The following is a 17,481-nucleotide window of genomic DNA, read 5'->3' as shown; positions in this document are numbered from 1 at the left end:
CGCTAGCCAAATAGCGCCATCTACTGGTAGATAAGGCACAATGGTCCTACATTGAAAGGCCTAACCACTCCCCATTAATGTGAATTGTGGCATTGACTCAAAGATAATGAATCCATTAACATTTAACGTGAAACGTGTTTGGTCTTACAATATTCAGCAGGCTTAATTACAATAGAAAGTTACTATTTTTATTGTCCACTAAATTAGCTTGAACTTCACTAATGTCTCCCGGACACATTAATAAAGTTACTTGTGTCCAACATTATAGTTGAGACTAAAGGGCAATACACACAAAAGGAGAATATAAAGACTATTTTCACATACTTTTATTTCCACAGTTCTCCTCTAGCAGTTTTTTTGTACATTATTTTTTATTTTTACATAAGAACAGACTGTTATACACATACTGAAGCAGGGCAAGGGGGTGAGGGAGAGACGAAACAAAAACCCATACAAAATGGCCTCTACTCAAGCACAACCAATTCTATGTGTATAAAATTGCGTGGGTTTTTTCCACTGTGGTGGAGGCGACAATTGCCTCGATTCTTTTGATTTTTAAATAGATTCATAAAAATACAATCTTTTTTCTAACTTTCAAATGGACCTTTATGTGGACTGCCAAATAAAGGAGGACCGATTGGGTGAAATGGTTTGGGTGAAGATGGTCAAGGGTGAGGTAAAACAAAAATAGAGAAACAAAAATGGCACACAGCAACTAATGCCGGCTACTTTACACCATATATTTGCATTACTCCACATGATTAACAAGAGCGGACATCTTTTTTTGGGGGGGGGGGGACAAAAAAAAATCACGAAAAAAAACAAGACACCACCACCGTCGCTCACTTTGCGTTCCAGTCCCCTTCACGCCTCTGCGCTGCTTCTTCCTTCAACATGACGTTAGCTTGCAATGCTGTAGTGCTTCGTTACGAGGAGGGTGGGGGAGAAAACTGAACAGGTTTTTAGTAACACAGCAGAAACCATTTGATATAAAAGAGAAATGTGTTACGGGGGGTTTGAGAGTGAGAGCGTGAGAGGGGACGATGGGGAAGTGAAGAGTCGCCAAGCAGTGCTGAGGAGTGACCGACGGGTTAGCTCGCCGCTATGCCAACGCTAAACCGCCCCCCCCCTGCCCCGTGGTCCTTTTCATATCTGGGGGAGGGGGGGGGGGGGTAGGTTCATATTTAGAAGGTCACATGGCCGTCATGATTCCAGGGGGTCCGCCGAGCGTGCAGAGGTCTCCACGGCACGTCACAAACCGCCTGTGTTCCCTTCCAATAATAACAGTCCGACCAAGTTCTCCATGGAGGAACCGAGGCTTATAAATACTCAAATATAACCAACGCCTCTCGCTGAGATGTGTCATTGCCCCCCGCCCCCCCCGTCCCCCATCCCCTGCCTGTAAATAAACAACAGCACGCACCCAAGCTCACGCACCACATACACATACACATTCACTTTCTAAACAAACAAACCAGATTGTTATTTGGGTTGATAAATTAGGGTTCCGCTGCGACCATGGGCGGCCCCGGTGACGCCAGAGAGCCGGCGGCGTCATCTCTGAGCAGCGATGGGGGGTGGAGGAGGAGCTGGAGGGCACACTGGGGCCGCGGGAGGGGGGAGGGGGGGAATGTTGCCGTGCCGTCCGTTGTCCCGGTTTGTTTTTTTTTGTCAAAATAACATGACTTGTTTTGCTTTGTTTTTTTCTTCCTTTTTTTTTTAAGTCAGAGAGCCGTAGGTTCTTATACTCTGCGACCGGGGCGAAGGAAGGCCCCCACACGTCCATCTCGGGGGTTAGCCCCCGTCGTGGTGGCAGGCCGCCCGTGTAGAGTCAAGTGACTGACAGCCCCCCTCCTCACCCACCCATCCATCCATCAACAGCAGCAGCAGCGCTTTGATCGGCTCCCCCCCCCCCCCCCCCCCCCACAACCCTCCCCCAACCGCCAGGTGAAGCAGTCGTCTCGGGGTACTCGGGGGAAGGCGGCGCCAACGCAGCGAGAGGCCTTGTGGGGGTACGAGCGAGATGGAGATAGAGAGTCAGAGAGCGAGACGGGGCGGGGGCTGGGGGAGCCTGGGCCGAGCGGGCCCCCGTCATCTGTTGGCAGGGTAGTAGTTGGGGTCCAGGTAGTTGTAGCCGGCCGCGTGCGGGAGGCGGTAGTCCCGGTCCAGGAAGGAGTCCGGCTGGCACACGGGCTCCAGGTGGTGCTCTGGCATGTGGGTCTCCGTCTTGAACAGGCTGCCGGGAGAAAGGGACAAATTGATACGTCTTCACGCCGCTGGTACCGGCTGGGGTGAGATCAGCCGCGCCAAACTAAACGGCTGAGCTCTTTAAAGGCAATAACACAGAACTAAAGCGGCACCCTTTGCCTTTGGCGTCGATACATGAGATTACAGCCTCAAAGGATCCCTTTGAAAGAGGTGAATGCGTGTCGTCGTCGCCGCCACCGAAATATCAGCCCGTCACCGTTCACACACACACACACACACACACACACACACACACACACACACACACACACACACACACACACACACACACACACACACACACACACACCGGGGGGGAAACAATCATGGACTGAATCGCTTCAGTGCCGGCCGATGATAATGAGAGATACCGGTCAGATGCGTCTTTCTGGAGCCTCACCAGTCAGAGCAGTTGGAGCAGAAGTCCACGCAGTTGTCCTGGGGACAGTCCTGGCAGTGCCACCGCACACCCTGGATGGGCTCCATGCCGCACGCATCACACTGACAACCGCCACACAACATAAGCGGCACAGTAAGGTCACCGCCGGCACACAGGGGGTCGTAGCTATGGTTACATCAGGGGTGGTAGCGCGGGTGGATGATAGCATGGAGGGTAATGGGGGGTGTATGATCGTATGGATGGTCGTGGGCTGTATGGTATGGATTGTATTGGGTGAATTAAGGTATCGGGGTGTATTAAGGTATGGTAGTATGGAGGGTGTATTATGGTATGGTAGTATGGAGGGTGTATTATGGTATGGTAGTATGGAGGGTGTATTATGGTATGGTAGTATGGAGGGTGTATTATGGTATGGTAGTATGGAGGGTGTATTATGGTATAGTAGCATGGTAGGTGTCTTATGGTATGGATGGTGTATTGTGGTATGGTAGTACGTAGGGTGGTATTATGGTGTATTATGGTATGGAGGGTGTCTTATGGTATATTATGGTATGGAGGGTGTCTTATGGTATGGAGGGTGTATTATAGTGTGGAGGGTGTCTTATGGTAGTGTACCTTGAAGCCTGGGTGCTGCATAGTGCTGCTCTCCTCCCGTATCTCCCTGAGCCTCCTCTTCTTCAGCCGCTTCAACTCCAAAAGCTCCTTGTACTCAGGCAGGTGTCTCAGCTCCTCAGGCACACCCTCCTCCTCCTGACACACACACACTTTATCAGACCATATGCATGACACTGGACAACTTCAAATGAGAGGATGGATTAGTTTTTGTTCTCACATCGGCAGTTTAAAATAATCACCGGGATTATCCAGGATCACTCTGTTAACCCTCGGATTAAACCTGTTCTGAACTAGTGTTATCTGGACCAATTTAATTAACCAAATCACAATCATCACTGCATCGAATACACACATACTTCTACTGCAAAGAGCGAACGCAACACAAGACCAAAGGCGGGCCCCAAACTTCAAAGCACACCCAGATATATTCCGGTGCAACAGATTTAGATTGTCCCAAATTGTGCACTGCACTGTCCCTGGAAGGAGGGATCCCTGTTCTGTGTTCCTTCTCAGTGTTATTAGGTCTCAAGGTTTCTTACGGATAGGGAGGTGTTGTGAAATGTGGCCTGGGAAGCCCGCTGAGACTGTAACCGTGATTAAGGGCAATTCAAATTAAATGGACTTTGCTCTGGCCCTTTAAGAGACTCAACGCCAAGGGACATCAGTGACACAAGAGGCAAAACGTGACTGTTGCCCACGGCAACAACGCCTTTAAGACTTTCCTCCCTTCCCCCCATCGGCTGTGTTGGAGGTTCTCTGTTGGCGTGTTAGCATAGCCGGCAGCTTGTGTTCCCAGCGTGGCATGACGACCTAGCTCTGCTTAAAAGGTTACTGCTGAGAGAGAGAGAGAGAGAGAGAGAGAGAGAGAGAGAGAGAGAGAGAGAGAGAGAGAGAGAGAGAGAGAGAGAGAGAGAGAGAGAGAGAGAGAGAGAGAGAGAGAGAGAGAGAGAGAGAGAATGTCAGCACTGAGATTGCGGACGTCGCTGCGATCGCAGGTACAAACTGCTCAGAAAGGTCACAGGTTTGGTCTGGACGGTCTACAGTCTATCTAGTTGCTCATTTTAGCAGAGCTGCCCTTATTGGGGATCTATTCATCTCCAATAAGGTGCATGTGTTGTGTGTTTAAAGCAATCAGGGGGTTTTATCCCAAGGTGTTTCTACCGCTGAGCGGACAGAAGGGACACGGCAGGACTCTCTGCTGGTGTGACAGCACACAGTTGCTCACCACCTTCACTCTGAAACCAATTAAAATAGACCAGAAATTTTCACAAGCAGCACCCGGATGATTTCTCAGTTCTGAAGGATCAGAGAAGGAAGATGGGAGCTTGTGAAAGCAAAACACACCAAACATTAGTAGGTTCAAAGTCAATACACACTGGTGAGCCACAAAATTGCGGCCCGGAAATGCAGATTTAACTGCGATCAAATGTCCTGCTGTTGAACGATGCACAACATGCGTCGCAATTCGATGTTTTGCACCACTTATTTGCAGTTTAATAGGCTGTAGTAGGATGTAGGCAAAATTGTAAATGTAAGTTTTGCTCCCAGCCAGCAGTGATTATGAACTTTGGATTATGGCGGAGGAATGCCAAAAGCAAAATAAAATGTATCTTATACCATGGTCAGTGGCTAACCTTGAACAAATAATTAAATTAATCAGGTGGCACTTGTTCTGCAGTGTCAGAACACTTACACCGACAACTGTGCCACAGACGAAAATCTTTTTGTTTTGCTGCACTTCTGTCCTGAAATGGTGTGTATGGGTTAGACAGGTGTGTGAATGCAATACTTCCTTGATGGTTGAGAAACAGAGGGAGGGAGGGAGCAGAGAGGGCTTTTTTGAGAGGTTATTTTGCCATCTTGTGCTCTCTCTTGTCAGCTTTAAGATATACTCAAGAGACATCCCAAGAGAGACAGAATTTTTAATCAAGCTCTTTTGTGCCCTCTCTTTACTACAGCAGCTTTAAGATTGACTCATGTCCCTGTGCTCGGCTCGATACGATTCAATCATTTTTCAGCTGATTCAGTTTCATACCACGTGTGCATGGAGGCGGCAATTCATTCCATTTCATTAAGAAGAAGAAACAAAAGCAAGAGCTCCTCTTCAAAATCCAGTCATGCAAAACTCGGCTGAGAGAAGTTGAGAGAGTGACAAATATGGAGATACAGAGTGATTGACAGTGAGGAAGAGGCACACAGAAGGAGTTTAATCAAATGAGACAGAAGGGAGAAAAGGAGGGAGCATGGCAGGCATCCAAACCAATAAGACATGCAGACAGAAAGACAGACACAAACACAGAGAGTGACAGAGAGCGAGACCCAGAGAGAGAGTGTGCGAGAGCGACAGAGAGCGAGGCCCAGAGAGATCAAGCGAGCAGAGTAACGTACAGAGTCGTCCGCCGAGGGGTCCTGCAGGCTGCCGTAGAAGGCGGCCCGCTCGTCCTCCTCCTCCATGAAGACGGGGGGCTCGTAGGATGCCAGGAAGGTGGAGGGCCGGTACAGGTGCTTGTTGAGATGGTGCTGCCGCTTGTTGGAGACCTGCGGGGGAGGGGGGGGGAGACAGGAAGTAGAGACGTCAATGCTCTGGTTCTGAACTAAATAATACTCTAATGAGGTCACTGTATGCATAACAGGGGACTGGTTAGGTTTGGAAGTTCTTGAGATAATGTTTGCCTAGTAGTAGCCTTGATTCAGTCAAAGAGAGCTAACAGGTTTACCAGGACTTAGTGATGAACAAGCAGGTTTTTGTAAGTCATGGACGTAGCAGTATCAACACTACCTTATTCAACTTTTTAAATAACTTCATACACACATACATACATACACATACATATATATATATATTTCAAAATGACCAAATTTTCTTTTATAATTAAAATCTTCGGTATTTGAGGAACTTTAACAAACTAGACGACAGAAGTTGTTGAAAGGACAATACAAGTCATTTGTCAAAATTACGTAAACAACAAACAACTATACATCTATCTAGCTAGCATTCTTTATATCTTTCTCTATAACTATCTAGACCTATATCTTTGTCCTTTGGAATCAAAATGTTAAATCAGTACTGAGTCTGTGGACAACATTACAGTGAATCACGTACTTGAGAAAATGTCTTCTCACAGAGACCAACGTGCTATATTGCTATTGTTTACATTCGTGACAGGGGAGTTCACATGAAACACTCAAGGCCTCAACATGCTTCTGTGTGGTTGGTCTGTCTCTTTTGCCATGCAACAGTGTTTCAACAGTGTTATCAATTTCTATATCAACTTACACTACGTGTCATTACACCACATGTACACAAGGGGGTGATTTAACAAACAACTACACCGACCAACGTGTGCAACATCTGTGGATGATACATGGATTGTTTTTTGTTTTTTTCAAACAGTAACTGGTGATCACACCTCCTATGTTTTGTATACTATTTTGTGCGTCAAAACAAAGATTAGAGAAAGTAAGATGTCAACGTTTATTAGAAACTAAATGTAGGTGAATGCTCCTGTCTGAACCCCTTATGGTAGATGGTGTTGATGCTGCGGACGGCACGTTGTGTTGCCAACATGCCGTGTTCATGCATGTCTACGCCTTTAGGCAGTATCGACACACCAAAATGATTTGGCCAAATTACATTGGCAGCAACTGATGTTTTCGGTGAGGCCAGGAGAGAGCCGGTTATGATGGCTTGATTATTATCCAGACCGGTATTGTCCCTCAACAGGAAGTACTTTGTTATTTGTATGGATCCAATCGGGGTGGCCATGGTTACCTTCTTGGTGTACATGCACAGGTTGGGCGTCCGGCCTGGCACCGGGATCCCAGCCTTGGTCAGCTTGATGAAGTACTTCTGGACCCTGCTGGCGACCTGCCGCGGTTTGAGCACAAAGGAGGAGCCCCTTCTGGTTAATCATTTCCAGGGAGGCCTTGTGGCCTTCAAGCACAACAACACCTGCATGCTGTTCAAGTCCAACATGCATCGTTTTGAACCAAACGTCCCCAAAAGGTGACCCAGAAACAGCATTACATAATTTAGTCTCCCCCTACCCCACAAATCCCTATTTTCATTTACATCTTTTAAAACGGTTGAAATGCTTTGACATATCACAACAACGATATCCCTACAGGATGGGAGGGGGGGGGGGGGGGGTCAGTCACCTGTTTGGTCGTCCGGTTTCCCAACGCGTCGGCGATCTTCTGCCACCTTTTAGACTCCACTTCCTCGGGGGGGAACTTGAGGAGAAGTTGTTCCAGCTTTTTCTGTATGACAATAACAACAACAACAACAACAACAGATAGAAGAAGGACCGGGTGAGGACCCTGCTCACTGCAGCAGCAAGCACTTCCTTCAGTGTAGGGAAACACACACTATGTAAATGAATAAGCCCCTCCATGTAGCATAAAGGTCAGGTTTTCCATGTTGCGCGTTTCCTTTTACCAAAACTCGCTGGAAATGCATCATAAAGAGCCAATTAAAAAAATGGAGGACCCCAGAACACCATATGGGCCGGGCCACATAGGAAGAGTGTGCATAATGAACTATGTATATACCTTTTTGGGATGCCCTGTCTTTGAAGGTCCAAAACATTCTAAATAACACACACAAAATGGGAGGACTATGGTAGCCTGGCAACCGGTGCGGTCTCCTAGACAGCACGAACATGATGTTTGCTGTACCTTTGCTGTGCTTAGCGATGAGCTCCACACACACCTCCCCCCTCCCATGCGGACGGAGGACCATTAGGTGTGACAGCTGTGGCTCAGCATCACATTCCCAACCTAGTTCTCCCCCCTACCCCTGTATGATCCCAGCCATGAAGACATCCGTGTACCTGCTCCTCCACAGTCCACAGCTGGTTGAATGTGTCCGGCTTGTTGGAGTTGCATATCCTTCCTCTGATGAGCTGTGAAAACACCAGAGGAACCACATGTTGTGAGACAGTAGCCATAGCTATAATATGCCCTTGGGCATTTGAAAAGGGACGCGGCAGACAAATAATGCAATTTCCGTTTTCGTTACGGCAGCTGCTCAGCAAACTGAAGTGCATATAGTCAGGAAATAAATGAGGGATGCAAAAAAAGAAAAAATACTTTGACTAACAAACGATCTGAAACCAAAAGTCCCCCGTCGACCGTGTTGGGATGGTAGGCATGCAAATGCCCTCTCGCAATTCAAGTGGAAAAAAAGGAAGAATCAACATAGACATCAATGGGAGGAATCGTCACGTTGATTTGCTCTACGCTTGCACCACAGAGGTGTCCATTATCCCCGTTCAAAATATGCACAACTACCGAGCAAGGAGGGACCTCGCACACGAACAAGCAAGTCTAAATCAGGTGGAGGCTGATTGCTCACATCTGGATAGATACCATCTTTAGTGTACGAGTTACATGCCTGCATGAATTGTTGTAGACACCAATGTATTGTTGACACCGGAGACTAGACAACAAATGAGGGTTTTACCCCGGTCTGGCTGAAAGATGCCCATAGTGCTGATCCATATGGTAAATGAAAAGCTTTTGACAGACCAACCTCCTTTCATTACCACCTGTGGGTGGAAATGAAAGGAGACAAATGGGAGGGAAATAGATGCGTATCTCAGGCCAGCGCTCGCTGTTCGGTCCTGATGTAGGCATTTTCACTGGTCTATATTTGTTCATCTGTCCCTTATTAATCAAATGCACAGATGTATAAGTCTATACTGCTACGTCGTGATTCAACACAGATGCGGTGACCACTCAATGTGAAAAGACCAACCACAACATGCTAGTGTGGATCACTGTGGCGAGGGAGGTGGGAGGGCAGGGGAGGTGTACCTGGGATTGGCTGCCGTTCTCGAGGGCGTCACTAGTGGGCAGCAGTGAGTACATGGTGGAGGGCTCGCCTTCCTTCTTCGGCTCCACCGGACTTGTCGGCCTGGTGGGCAACCCTAGTGGTCAGAGACCCATGGTTAATTATTTCATCTTCAGGTTCAGACCAGCACGCACCCACCTACCACCCACACACACACACACACTAACCCTGGTCAAAGATGAGCTTCAGCTGCCGAGTTTTGCGCTTCTTGTCGCAGAACTCCCGCTCAAAGTCGCCCAGCCCTGAGGTGTACTTGTCCCACGCGATGTCCGGGAGCTGGACCACCCGCTGGGGGCAGGGCATGCCCATGTTCTCCTGGCGAGTGAGGGGGCACGGTCAAAAGGGAGAACAGACAACATTGACGTTTTCTTCATAAACGTTATGGACAGCGCAAAGAAGAATGTCCAAGGGATGTGAGTTATAAGGTACCAGGTGGGTGGAGAAAAAAAAAAGAAAAGAAAGGACTTCATTAAAATCTAATTTCACTCATCACTAATCGTTGCCGTGGACGCTGAACAGATCAAAAGAGACATTCTACGCGTTTGTCATCGTTACCCTTTTCTGCAGCTGCTCCACAAAGCTGACGGGCTCGGCGAGAGCCTGTCTCTGGTGCCGGGTCAGGGTCTCCAGGTCCAGCACGGCCTGCGTACGCTGGGCCTCCAGCACCCCGATGGTCTGCAGCAGTCTCTGGTAGCTGGGGGAGAGCGAGAGCCACTGGGTTAGGCAGAGGCACCGGGAGAGGGGACCCACATAAATGATTTAGAGTGACACATGCAGCAACAGCCCTTTGGGAGAGCACGCCTCACACACACACACACACACACACACACACACACACACACACACACACACACACACACACACACACACACACACACACACACACACACACACACACACACACACACACACACACTTCAACGGTGGGAGTCCCTCCTCTGAAAACATTTTTAGAGAGACACAGACAATCTGTTTGCAGGAATATCTTTCCACCATCTCTGTCTGGGGAAGGGATTCCAAGGGGCAGGAGCTTCTCTATCTAGTGTGCGAGGGTGCCCAGCTCCAGGCTAGTGTTAAATAGTAGTAGACTTAAGGTTCCCGAGTGGATTTCCCTTTTGGGTAATCGAATGAAAAGCATTTGTCATGTACTACTCAATTGAAAAGACTCAATTGGTGCATTTTGTCAATTCAAAACCTAACAAAACCATGCCACGTGCCTTCACCTCTGCACATTTCACACTGCGAGTATCCACACCCTCTGTGTAACACAAGAAAGCTAACAATTGGGCAACCCAGTGCCTTAAGGAAAAAAGGTAATAAAAGACTCCCAACACTTAGAATGGTGTGACATTTTCACATAAGCCTTCGGGGGTCTTCGGAGGGGCAGAGGGAATGAATGACAGAGGGGGGTATTGACTCCGTGGCTTACATAGGGAAGTGAGTCAGCGGCTGCAATAAAAGCAACGTTTCAGCCTTTTCCTCTTTCTCCTAATCTATAACCTCATTTGCGCACAGGTGCTTCCGGAAGTGGATCGATCCCGTTGCCGATGGACATGAATGAAAATCAATGGGACGTAAATCGCTCATTTAGAGCTTGTTTTGTTTTTTTGGTGAGCCCCAATCTTAGACCAGGATTGGGATTAAGTGGGTACCATTGAACCACAGATGCCTTGGTTACACACGTTGCTGCATTTGATGCTTCCTGTCATCTTGCACAACATGACGTGACATAAAAAGCAGGTACAGCTGAAGGTCCCTAGAGGACGCCACTAACGCGATTTTAACAGGAGAGTGGTGATACAAACAACGCTTATACAAATGCAATCCACAGAGTGTGTTTACAGTTATTTAAACTAAATGATGTTGCTTTTAAATCAGCGGAGAGGGAATGAGTATAATCAGTGATGCCATCGAGGAGCCTCAGCAAACACCTGCTTGTAGGAATGAATATAACAATATCAATTCAGCTGGACTACACAGATAAACAAAAAAAAAGGAAAATAATAATTATAATTTTCAAATCCTTAATATAACCAAAATCCTCAATACCCAGTCACGAACAAAATGTAGAGTCTCATTTCAATTACTTGAGCTTCTCGCACAGCATAGGTATTAGACAAAACCTTGAGTAAATCTAGGCCTGCACTCTCTGAAATCCTTTTGCAGGGTCACTCTCCCAAATCGGCACAATGTCATATCCCTCCTCATGAAAAGGAATGAGGAATGACTCCATGGATAATCCCATGTGACACGCGGAGCACCTGAGGAGGGGCCCATTCATTACATAACATATTTAATAATTCTTGCATCAAGGTGCTGCCTTGATCAAAGCGCTGCTTTAACCAGGGCGTGGAAACAAATCAACAGAGCCAGTTTATGCATTTCACGCTCGTGGGGATTCTTGGAAAACCTAAATTTAGAGGCTTATTCTCACCAGGCGGATAATCAAAACGCAAACCCACCAAGTGAAACATTGTCTGCTGGAAGAGAAACCACTCAGCATTATAGTGTTCCTCTAACGACAAAGACACAATGTTCACAAAACATGGCGTGCATCCAGGCATTAAGTGTGACCAGAAAACCCAAGCCATAGATTGCTGTTCAATATATATAATTACTATTAGTTCCCAGGCACAGCTTTTTTTTTTAAACAATTTAAAGACTCCTTCCATTTCTTCTCCCTTTTATTTCACTGTACTAAAGTCTTGGCTTCAGACCATTGTAATGGTCCAGCAGACGATATGTTTTGATCTAGGCTAAATAAAATTGATCAAAATGAATTATTCAGTACAAGACAGTAGCTAGGCCACAAAAAGTTCAATAGGATTCACGTTACAGAACTTTTCCACATTAATCTGAATGATCTGCTCATTGTTCTGTTGCACTGGTGATATTAAAGGGTCTAACTGGTTGAACTGGCAAACCAGACTAGCAAAGTCAGACACTCTTTCAAATAGCTTGGGCTTGTACTTAAAACCACTGTTCCAAGTTCCATCAATGGTCACTAATGTCGTACACATACACAAAACAACCACCAGCAAGATATGGAAGAACACATACAGGACGATGCAGTATGTGGGTTGGAGTTACCCTATTCAGAAATACATTTATAAGTTCAATTGCAAATTAAGTTACTCTGAATGCCTAAGCCTTTTGTTCCCAGCATTGCAGTCAAAATGCTGACACTCGGCTACAATTTTGGTCTCTTGTGAGAGGCATCTAATTGAGACCGCTATTCAGCGTTCAGCTACTATTGAAGTGTCTTTATATTACCCGCTAAAAGGATAGGCCAGCATACTTATGATACAGAGAAAAGCAGATACCTCCGTCCATTTGTAACGCTTCCTTACAGTATTATGTTTGGTCCAGTGAATGCAGCACCATTAATACTATCTGCTCAAAAACCGCTGATGCAATGATGGCACATCTCCCCCAGTTTTAGAAAAACACAGAGCAGCAATATTGGAGTAGGAATCAGTGCATTACTAGCACAACTCTATTGATATCCAACATTGTCAAAAAGGAATAACATTGCGTACCTAGTGGGAAAAAGAAGCCAGTGGTGAATTGAGCTTCTTGAGCATCTATTGACATCTACCATTTCCAACAGGAATACCCACAGCTTTCTGATGTATGACAGAGAAAAGAAAAACAATCGATTGAAGTCTTCAAAGAGCACAGAGTAACATGGACAGAGGAAAAGTGACAGAAAGAAATGAGAAACCTCCCAGTTTCCCCAACATACTCTTTGTTGTGTTTCAGTGCCAGGTGGTCCGACTCAAAGTAATATACATCCGGCTCTTCCTCCTCCTCCTCTTCCTCCTCCACGCCCTGCCTCGCTGTGGCCGTTGCCACCGCTTTACTTCCCTCGGCCTCGTTGTCCTTCAGGGGCCGAATGTCCTGGCCCCCCAGCGACACTCCCGCTCCACCCCCGTCTCCGGCCTCGACTGAGGCCGGCACCTCACTGAGGAGGGGCCCCACGAGGTCCGAGAGGGAGGGCTCCTCGGGAGTTGCCGGACAGGAGGCCTCCATCACCACCTCCTCCACGGCCTCCTCCTCTACCACCACCACCTGCTCCTCCTCCACCTCAACCACGTCCTCCTGCTCCACCACTTCCTCGCACTGCCACAGAAAACCATTGTCCCTGGGGGGAGAAGAGTTGGCCTTGGGGGAGGAGGCCCTGCCGGTGGGGGGGGCCCTCCTGGGGGAAGTCCGCAGGGTGTATCTGTGTTCGTGGGGCTCCGTGAAAGATGGGGGCGAGGGGTTGCATCCAAGGTCCGTGGGGGAGCAGGCAGGGTGTGCGTGGGGGGGGGAGGCGGGTTCTGTGGGGGGGGAGGAGGCGGGTTCTGTGGGTGAGGGCGTGGGTGCTAGTGGGGGTTCTAGCGGGGGTGAGGTTTCTCCTGAGTGGCTGTTGTTTTGGTGGTGGTGGTTCACCGGGCTATTGTTTATGTCACGAGCAGAGGAGAAGGAGGAAGCAACAGCAACTACCTCGACCACGGGCGACGGTGGGCACCCGTTGGTGCCACCCTCCGCCTCCGTCACAACCAACTCCTCCTTGGCCGAGCATGCCTCACCCACCATGTCCACCTCCACCTCCTGCTCCTCGGCCACCACCAATTCAGGGACAGGGTCCTCTGCTAAAGACTCTGGCGTGGGGGCCGACGAGGCTGGCGGGCCGGGGGCCTCCGACGGCATGGGGGTAGAGTTTCTACAAGGCACGATGAGGTCAGGGGACATGGGGGCCCCCGTCTCGCTGCCGTTGAGCAGCGTGGGGCTGTTGGCGGGCTTTGCATCGACGATTGGCGCACTAGGTCCGTCGGGCTCCGCCTTAACCTCTACCAGGCCGTTGGAGGCCTTATAAATGTTGGGGGCCCCGGCCGTCCCGTCGCTCTCCTCACGGGGCGCGTCCCCGGCGGTGACCTCGACCTCGTCCACCTCACATTTGATTTCTTCGGTGAGGACGGGCGAGGCGTGGCCCGCTCTATTAGAATGCAGGCCGTGTAGGGCTTCGCTGCCATTGTCCTTAATATCGTCGAATACCGACCCGAGGCTCTCTGCGTCGATGGACTGCGTGTCATCGTCCTCATCGTCTTCGTCCTCGTCCTCCTCCTCTTCCTCAGCTCCTTGAGAAGACTCCTCAGAAGGGGGGCCCCGCCTGGCCTTCTTGGGCTGAGGGGATGGCTCCGGCACCCCCTTCCCCCGCACGCAGGTCTCAGACCTCTCCGGACAGCCCTCCTTCTCCGGGCAGGGGGTGCTGCGCTTCCTGGAGCCGGTCCAGGGCTCGCCCTCCACAGGAGACGACTTGGGGTCCGCTACCTTGCCCTGCGATGGGGACTGCTGCGACTGGCCATCCTGCCGCGTCTCCTGCTTCTTCTTGGGCGAGCGGGCCCGGGGCACGGGCGACGCCGCCGTCTCCTCCGGCGGGGCGATGCTACGGTTCCTGAGGGTTCGGCCACAAAAGTTCTCGTCCAGTCCATTGTGCCCCACTGATGACCGTGTGACGCGCGAGGAACGGGACGCGGCCATAATACGGTGGGGGCCTACAGTGTCCTCATCCTGGTGCTCTCTCCTCGGCAGCAGAACGTGGGCACCTGCATGACAACACACAGACACTGCATGAAGACACGGTCGTAGGGTTTCGCTAGGAGTCTGACACACAAAAAGCCCACCACCACCATAAAGGCTCTTTTGATAACTTTAGGTTAGGTGCTACATAGCAGACTATTTTAGGCAATAGACCATTCATAATGGACCATAAACAATTTGGTCATGTAAAAAACGATGAATTACAGTGTGAATATTTTGTTTTGAGGTGTTTGTTTGATCAAGGACCACAGTGTAGATAGGGGTAAATATCAGGGGAACAGCTGAGACAGGCTTTGTGTAATGATGTCATACACCAGGGATAACAATGGGTCATGTCTTCACCTAATAAATGGGACCAAAGTGGACAATAAAAATCAAGTGGGAATCTAAGTGGCATTCAATACCAAGAAATATTACTGCTGTGCTGGCCCGGCAGAACATGAGTCCCTGTCTGAAGCAAACACATCCATGAGCATATTAGTGCTCTACATGAAATCCGTTTGACGTGATTGAAGGACCTACATCTGTCACAACTCATTTAAAAAGCTTCCAGTTACATTGCATGAAGCACGCCCCCCCCCCCCCCCCATTAGCAACACTGTGGTACCACAGCCCCATGAAGACCGGAAGGCTACTGTAACTATGAATGTATTTTCCGACCGGGAGGTGAGCTGGCATGAAGGAAGCCAGGGTGCAGATATTACACACACTCGACTAAAAATACTCCAGATGAGAGAGCTAATATGATTTGGCGATGCGAACCACGGGTGGAAAGAACAACAGTCGGGGTATGTTATTCAGATAAATCACTGGTCGTTAATTTAAACATAACCAATCGAATTTGATCCACCCAAGCCTAGAAAAGCAATTATGACTTACTTTTCACCCGAAAGAACAATACAAACAGAAAGGATTGCTAGAGTGATCGGAACTCTTCTATGGCTGGTCGACACTTTATGGTATCCTACGAATAGTGAGCACATTGGAGACGTAGTATGCAGTAACTTGTATCCAAATGATGCGCATACGGCAGCGATACGTGTTATTTTTTCGTAGCTTATTGCATAACGTTAGTTCCGATTTCTCGACGTAAGCCTTAACTCGTGCTTGCATGAGACACGTGCATGTTGAACATCACTCTAAAGTTAAGCATAAACATAATATTTCGTTTTGTTTATATTAATGAACATGGCTGAGGTGATTGACTGATAGCAAGGTTCAATCTAGCGACTTCCTGTTTGTAAACGCGCGGACAGTTGTGGACATAGATTGACACGTGCAACGCGGGGATAACCATAGCATAACCAGGGCTTTACATCATCTGCATCGACTCTGCCCGAATGAAACATAATTTCCCTTGTCCAAACAGAAGCACTAGTTCTAATTATATGAACCGTGCACATGTTGAAGTCTCCGAACCATTGTTTAGACCTGCGAGAGCATGTGCTATCTGGCGTATAACGTTAACATACAACATTCCCCGACCAGGTCGTACCATAACTACTGAGTTTATAGAAAACATAACTCCACCATCCAGTTTTCACTTGTTGTATAGTTCCTCGTCCCTATGACGATAACAAAAATAATCCACGAAGTGCCATTGGCAAACATACCCATGAGAAAAACGTTCATATCCTTCGCTCACAGCTTCCCAGCCGTCGCCATCCCCATATAACGTTACAAAGTTATGAAGCACACAGGTGTAATCCAAAAAACTAAACCCACTTCTACATCTGCCATACGGCAGCCCCGTTACGCTCGTCTGTACTTTTTAAAATAGGCACAGAGCTGAAATATAGAGCTCGACAGTCGAGGCAAACACGCCTTGGCGTATACACACACAGGCTGGCGAGCGAGCTAACGGTTAGCACGACCAACTTCAGTGCACACCACTAGATGTGGCATGCTAGTTAGCAGGCTAACTAGCACCACTGAACCGAGGAGCTAAATATAGGCTTGCGGCTGAGGAAAAACACTGCCCATCAATTGAAATACAATGCAGGTTATCATTTGTACCACGACCACTTTATTGAATGAGTTCGATAATCACGCCCTCTCGTTTAACACTAAGCTATGATAAGTTTGCTCGCTTAGCTCGTTGGCATGTTCGCTGCATCGCGTAAAAAATCACAACACTGCGATTAAATGTAACATTAGGTACTTGAAACACTACGGTTGAGAATGAACACAATCACTATCCTGAATATTATGTTTACGTATGACTAAAATATGGGAGCTGCACCCAATACAGCGTCCTCGTCGAATTAATTTGCAGTATGCGTGCAGCCACCATTAGCATAGATAGCAGCCCAGCAGTAACGGGGATGGAACAACTAGCCGTGAATGGCTAATGCTGGCTGGCTAGCTAGCTGATTGTTTCGCGTACAACTTCTGCGATCCATTTGCCCAATACAATGAGTCAGGACTGACCAATGGTGCAGCCCAATATACTCATGTTTTGATGATAAGAGTAATGGATAGCGTGCCCTGGAGGTTCACCCTTAAAATTACTTTATAACCTCAAGAAACAGACGTACCTCACTTCCGTAAATCTGTTACACGTTCGGTAGCAGCCATGTTTTCAATCCAGTCAACCAGTCGGGTGTGTGTGTGAGCCGATTGAACCGGGCTCATCAGACTGCAATACTGTACATTTTGGCCCCTGACAATAGTACAATGTTGAGACCCATTAGCTTTTTGTAGTTTACACGATTACACGAAGTCTGCAAAAATGTTTTCTGCACTCTTTGGTTATTATTCGCGCCCATTATTGAGATTA

At 48.1% G+C, this 17,481-nt stretch overlaps 1 protein-coding gene across 3 annotated transcripts; it reads right to left on the bottom strand.

Annotated features, from left to right (window-relative positions):
• Positions 1–311: 311 nt before the first annotated feature.
• zzz3 (zinc finger, ZZ-type containing 3) lies at positions 312–17,309 on the bottom strand. 3 transcript variants are annotated; one of them, XM_084480953.1, is made up of 12 exons: positions 17,240–17,309; positions 12,862–14,707; positions 9,672–9,810; positions 9,284–9,431; positions 9,080–9,192; positions 8,095–8,166; positions 7,421–7,522; positions 7,035–7,130; positions 5,651–5,800; positions 3,263–3,397; positions 2,648–2,748; positions 312–2,236 (listed from the first exon to the last, which is right to left on the bottom strand). In XM_084480953.1, exons 2-12 carry the CDS (start codon positions 14,640–14,642, stop codon positions 2,092–2,094), a joined length of 2,982 nt encoding a protein of 993 aa, XP_084337079.1. In that variant the 5' UTR covers positions 14,643–14,707; positions 17,240–17,309; the 3' UTR covers positions 312–2,091. The 3 variants fall into 3 exon arrangements, with proteins under 3 accessions (XP_084337079.1, XP_084337080.1, XP_084337081.1); XM_084480954.1 differs by lacking the exons at positions 312–2,236; positions 2,648–2,748; positions 3,263–3,397 and adding an exon at positions 3,415–4,096; XM_084480955.1 differs by lacking the exons at positions 312–2,236; positions 2,648–2,748; positions 3,263–3,397 and adding an exon at positions 3,415–4,093.
• Positions 17,310–17,481: the final 172 nt, after the last annotated feature.

The sequence above is a fragment of the Micromesistius poutassou genome (genome assembly GCF_964030765.1).
Source record: "Micromesistius poutassou genome assembly, chromosome: 16".
Lineage (NCBI taxonomy): Eukaryota > Metazoa > Chordata > Actinopteri > Gadiformes > Gadidae > Micromesistius > Micromesistius poutassou.
This window is presented reverse-complemented; position numbering and strand designations above follow the sequence as displayed.

What these genes read in the sequence shown, in the direction of transcription:
- zzz3 (XM_084480953.1), bottom strand. Translation starts at nt 14,642, where the DNA reads ATGGCCGCGTCCCGTTCCTCGCGCGTCACACGGTCATCAGTGGGGCAC. An exon ending in GCACTGAAACACAACAAAGA is followed by an intron (nt 9,811 to 12,861) that starts GTATGTTGGGGA and finishes GCTCTCCCCCAG; the next exon opens with CTACCAGAGACTGCTGCAGA. An exon ending in TGCAGCACCCAGGCTTCAAG is followed by an intron (nt 2,749 to 3,262) that starts GTACACTACCAT and finishes GGCGGTTGTCAG; the next exon opens with TGTGATGCGTGCGGCATGGA.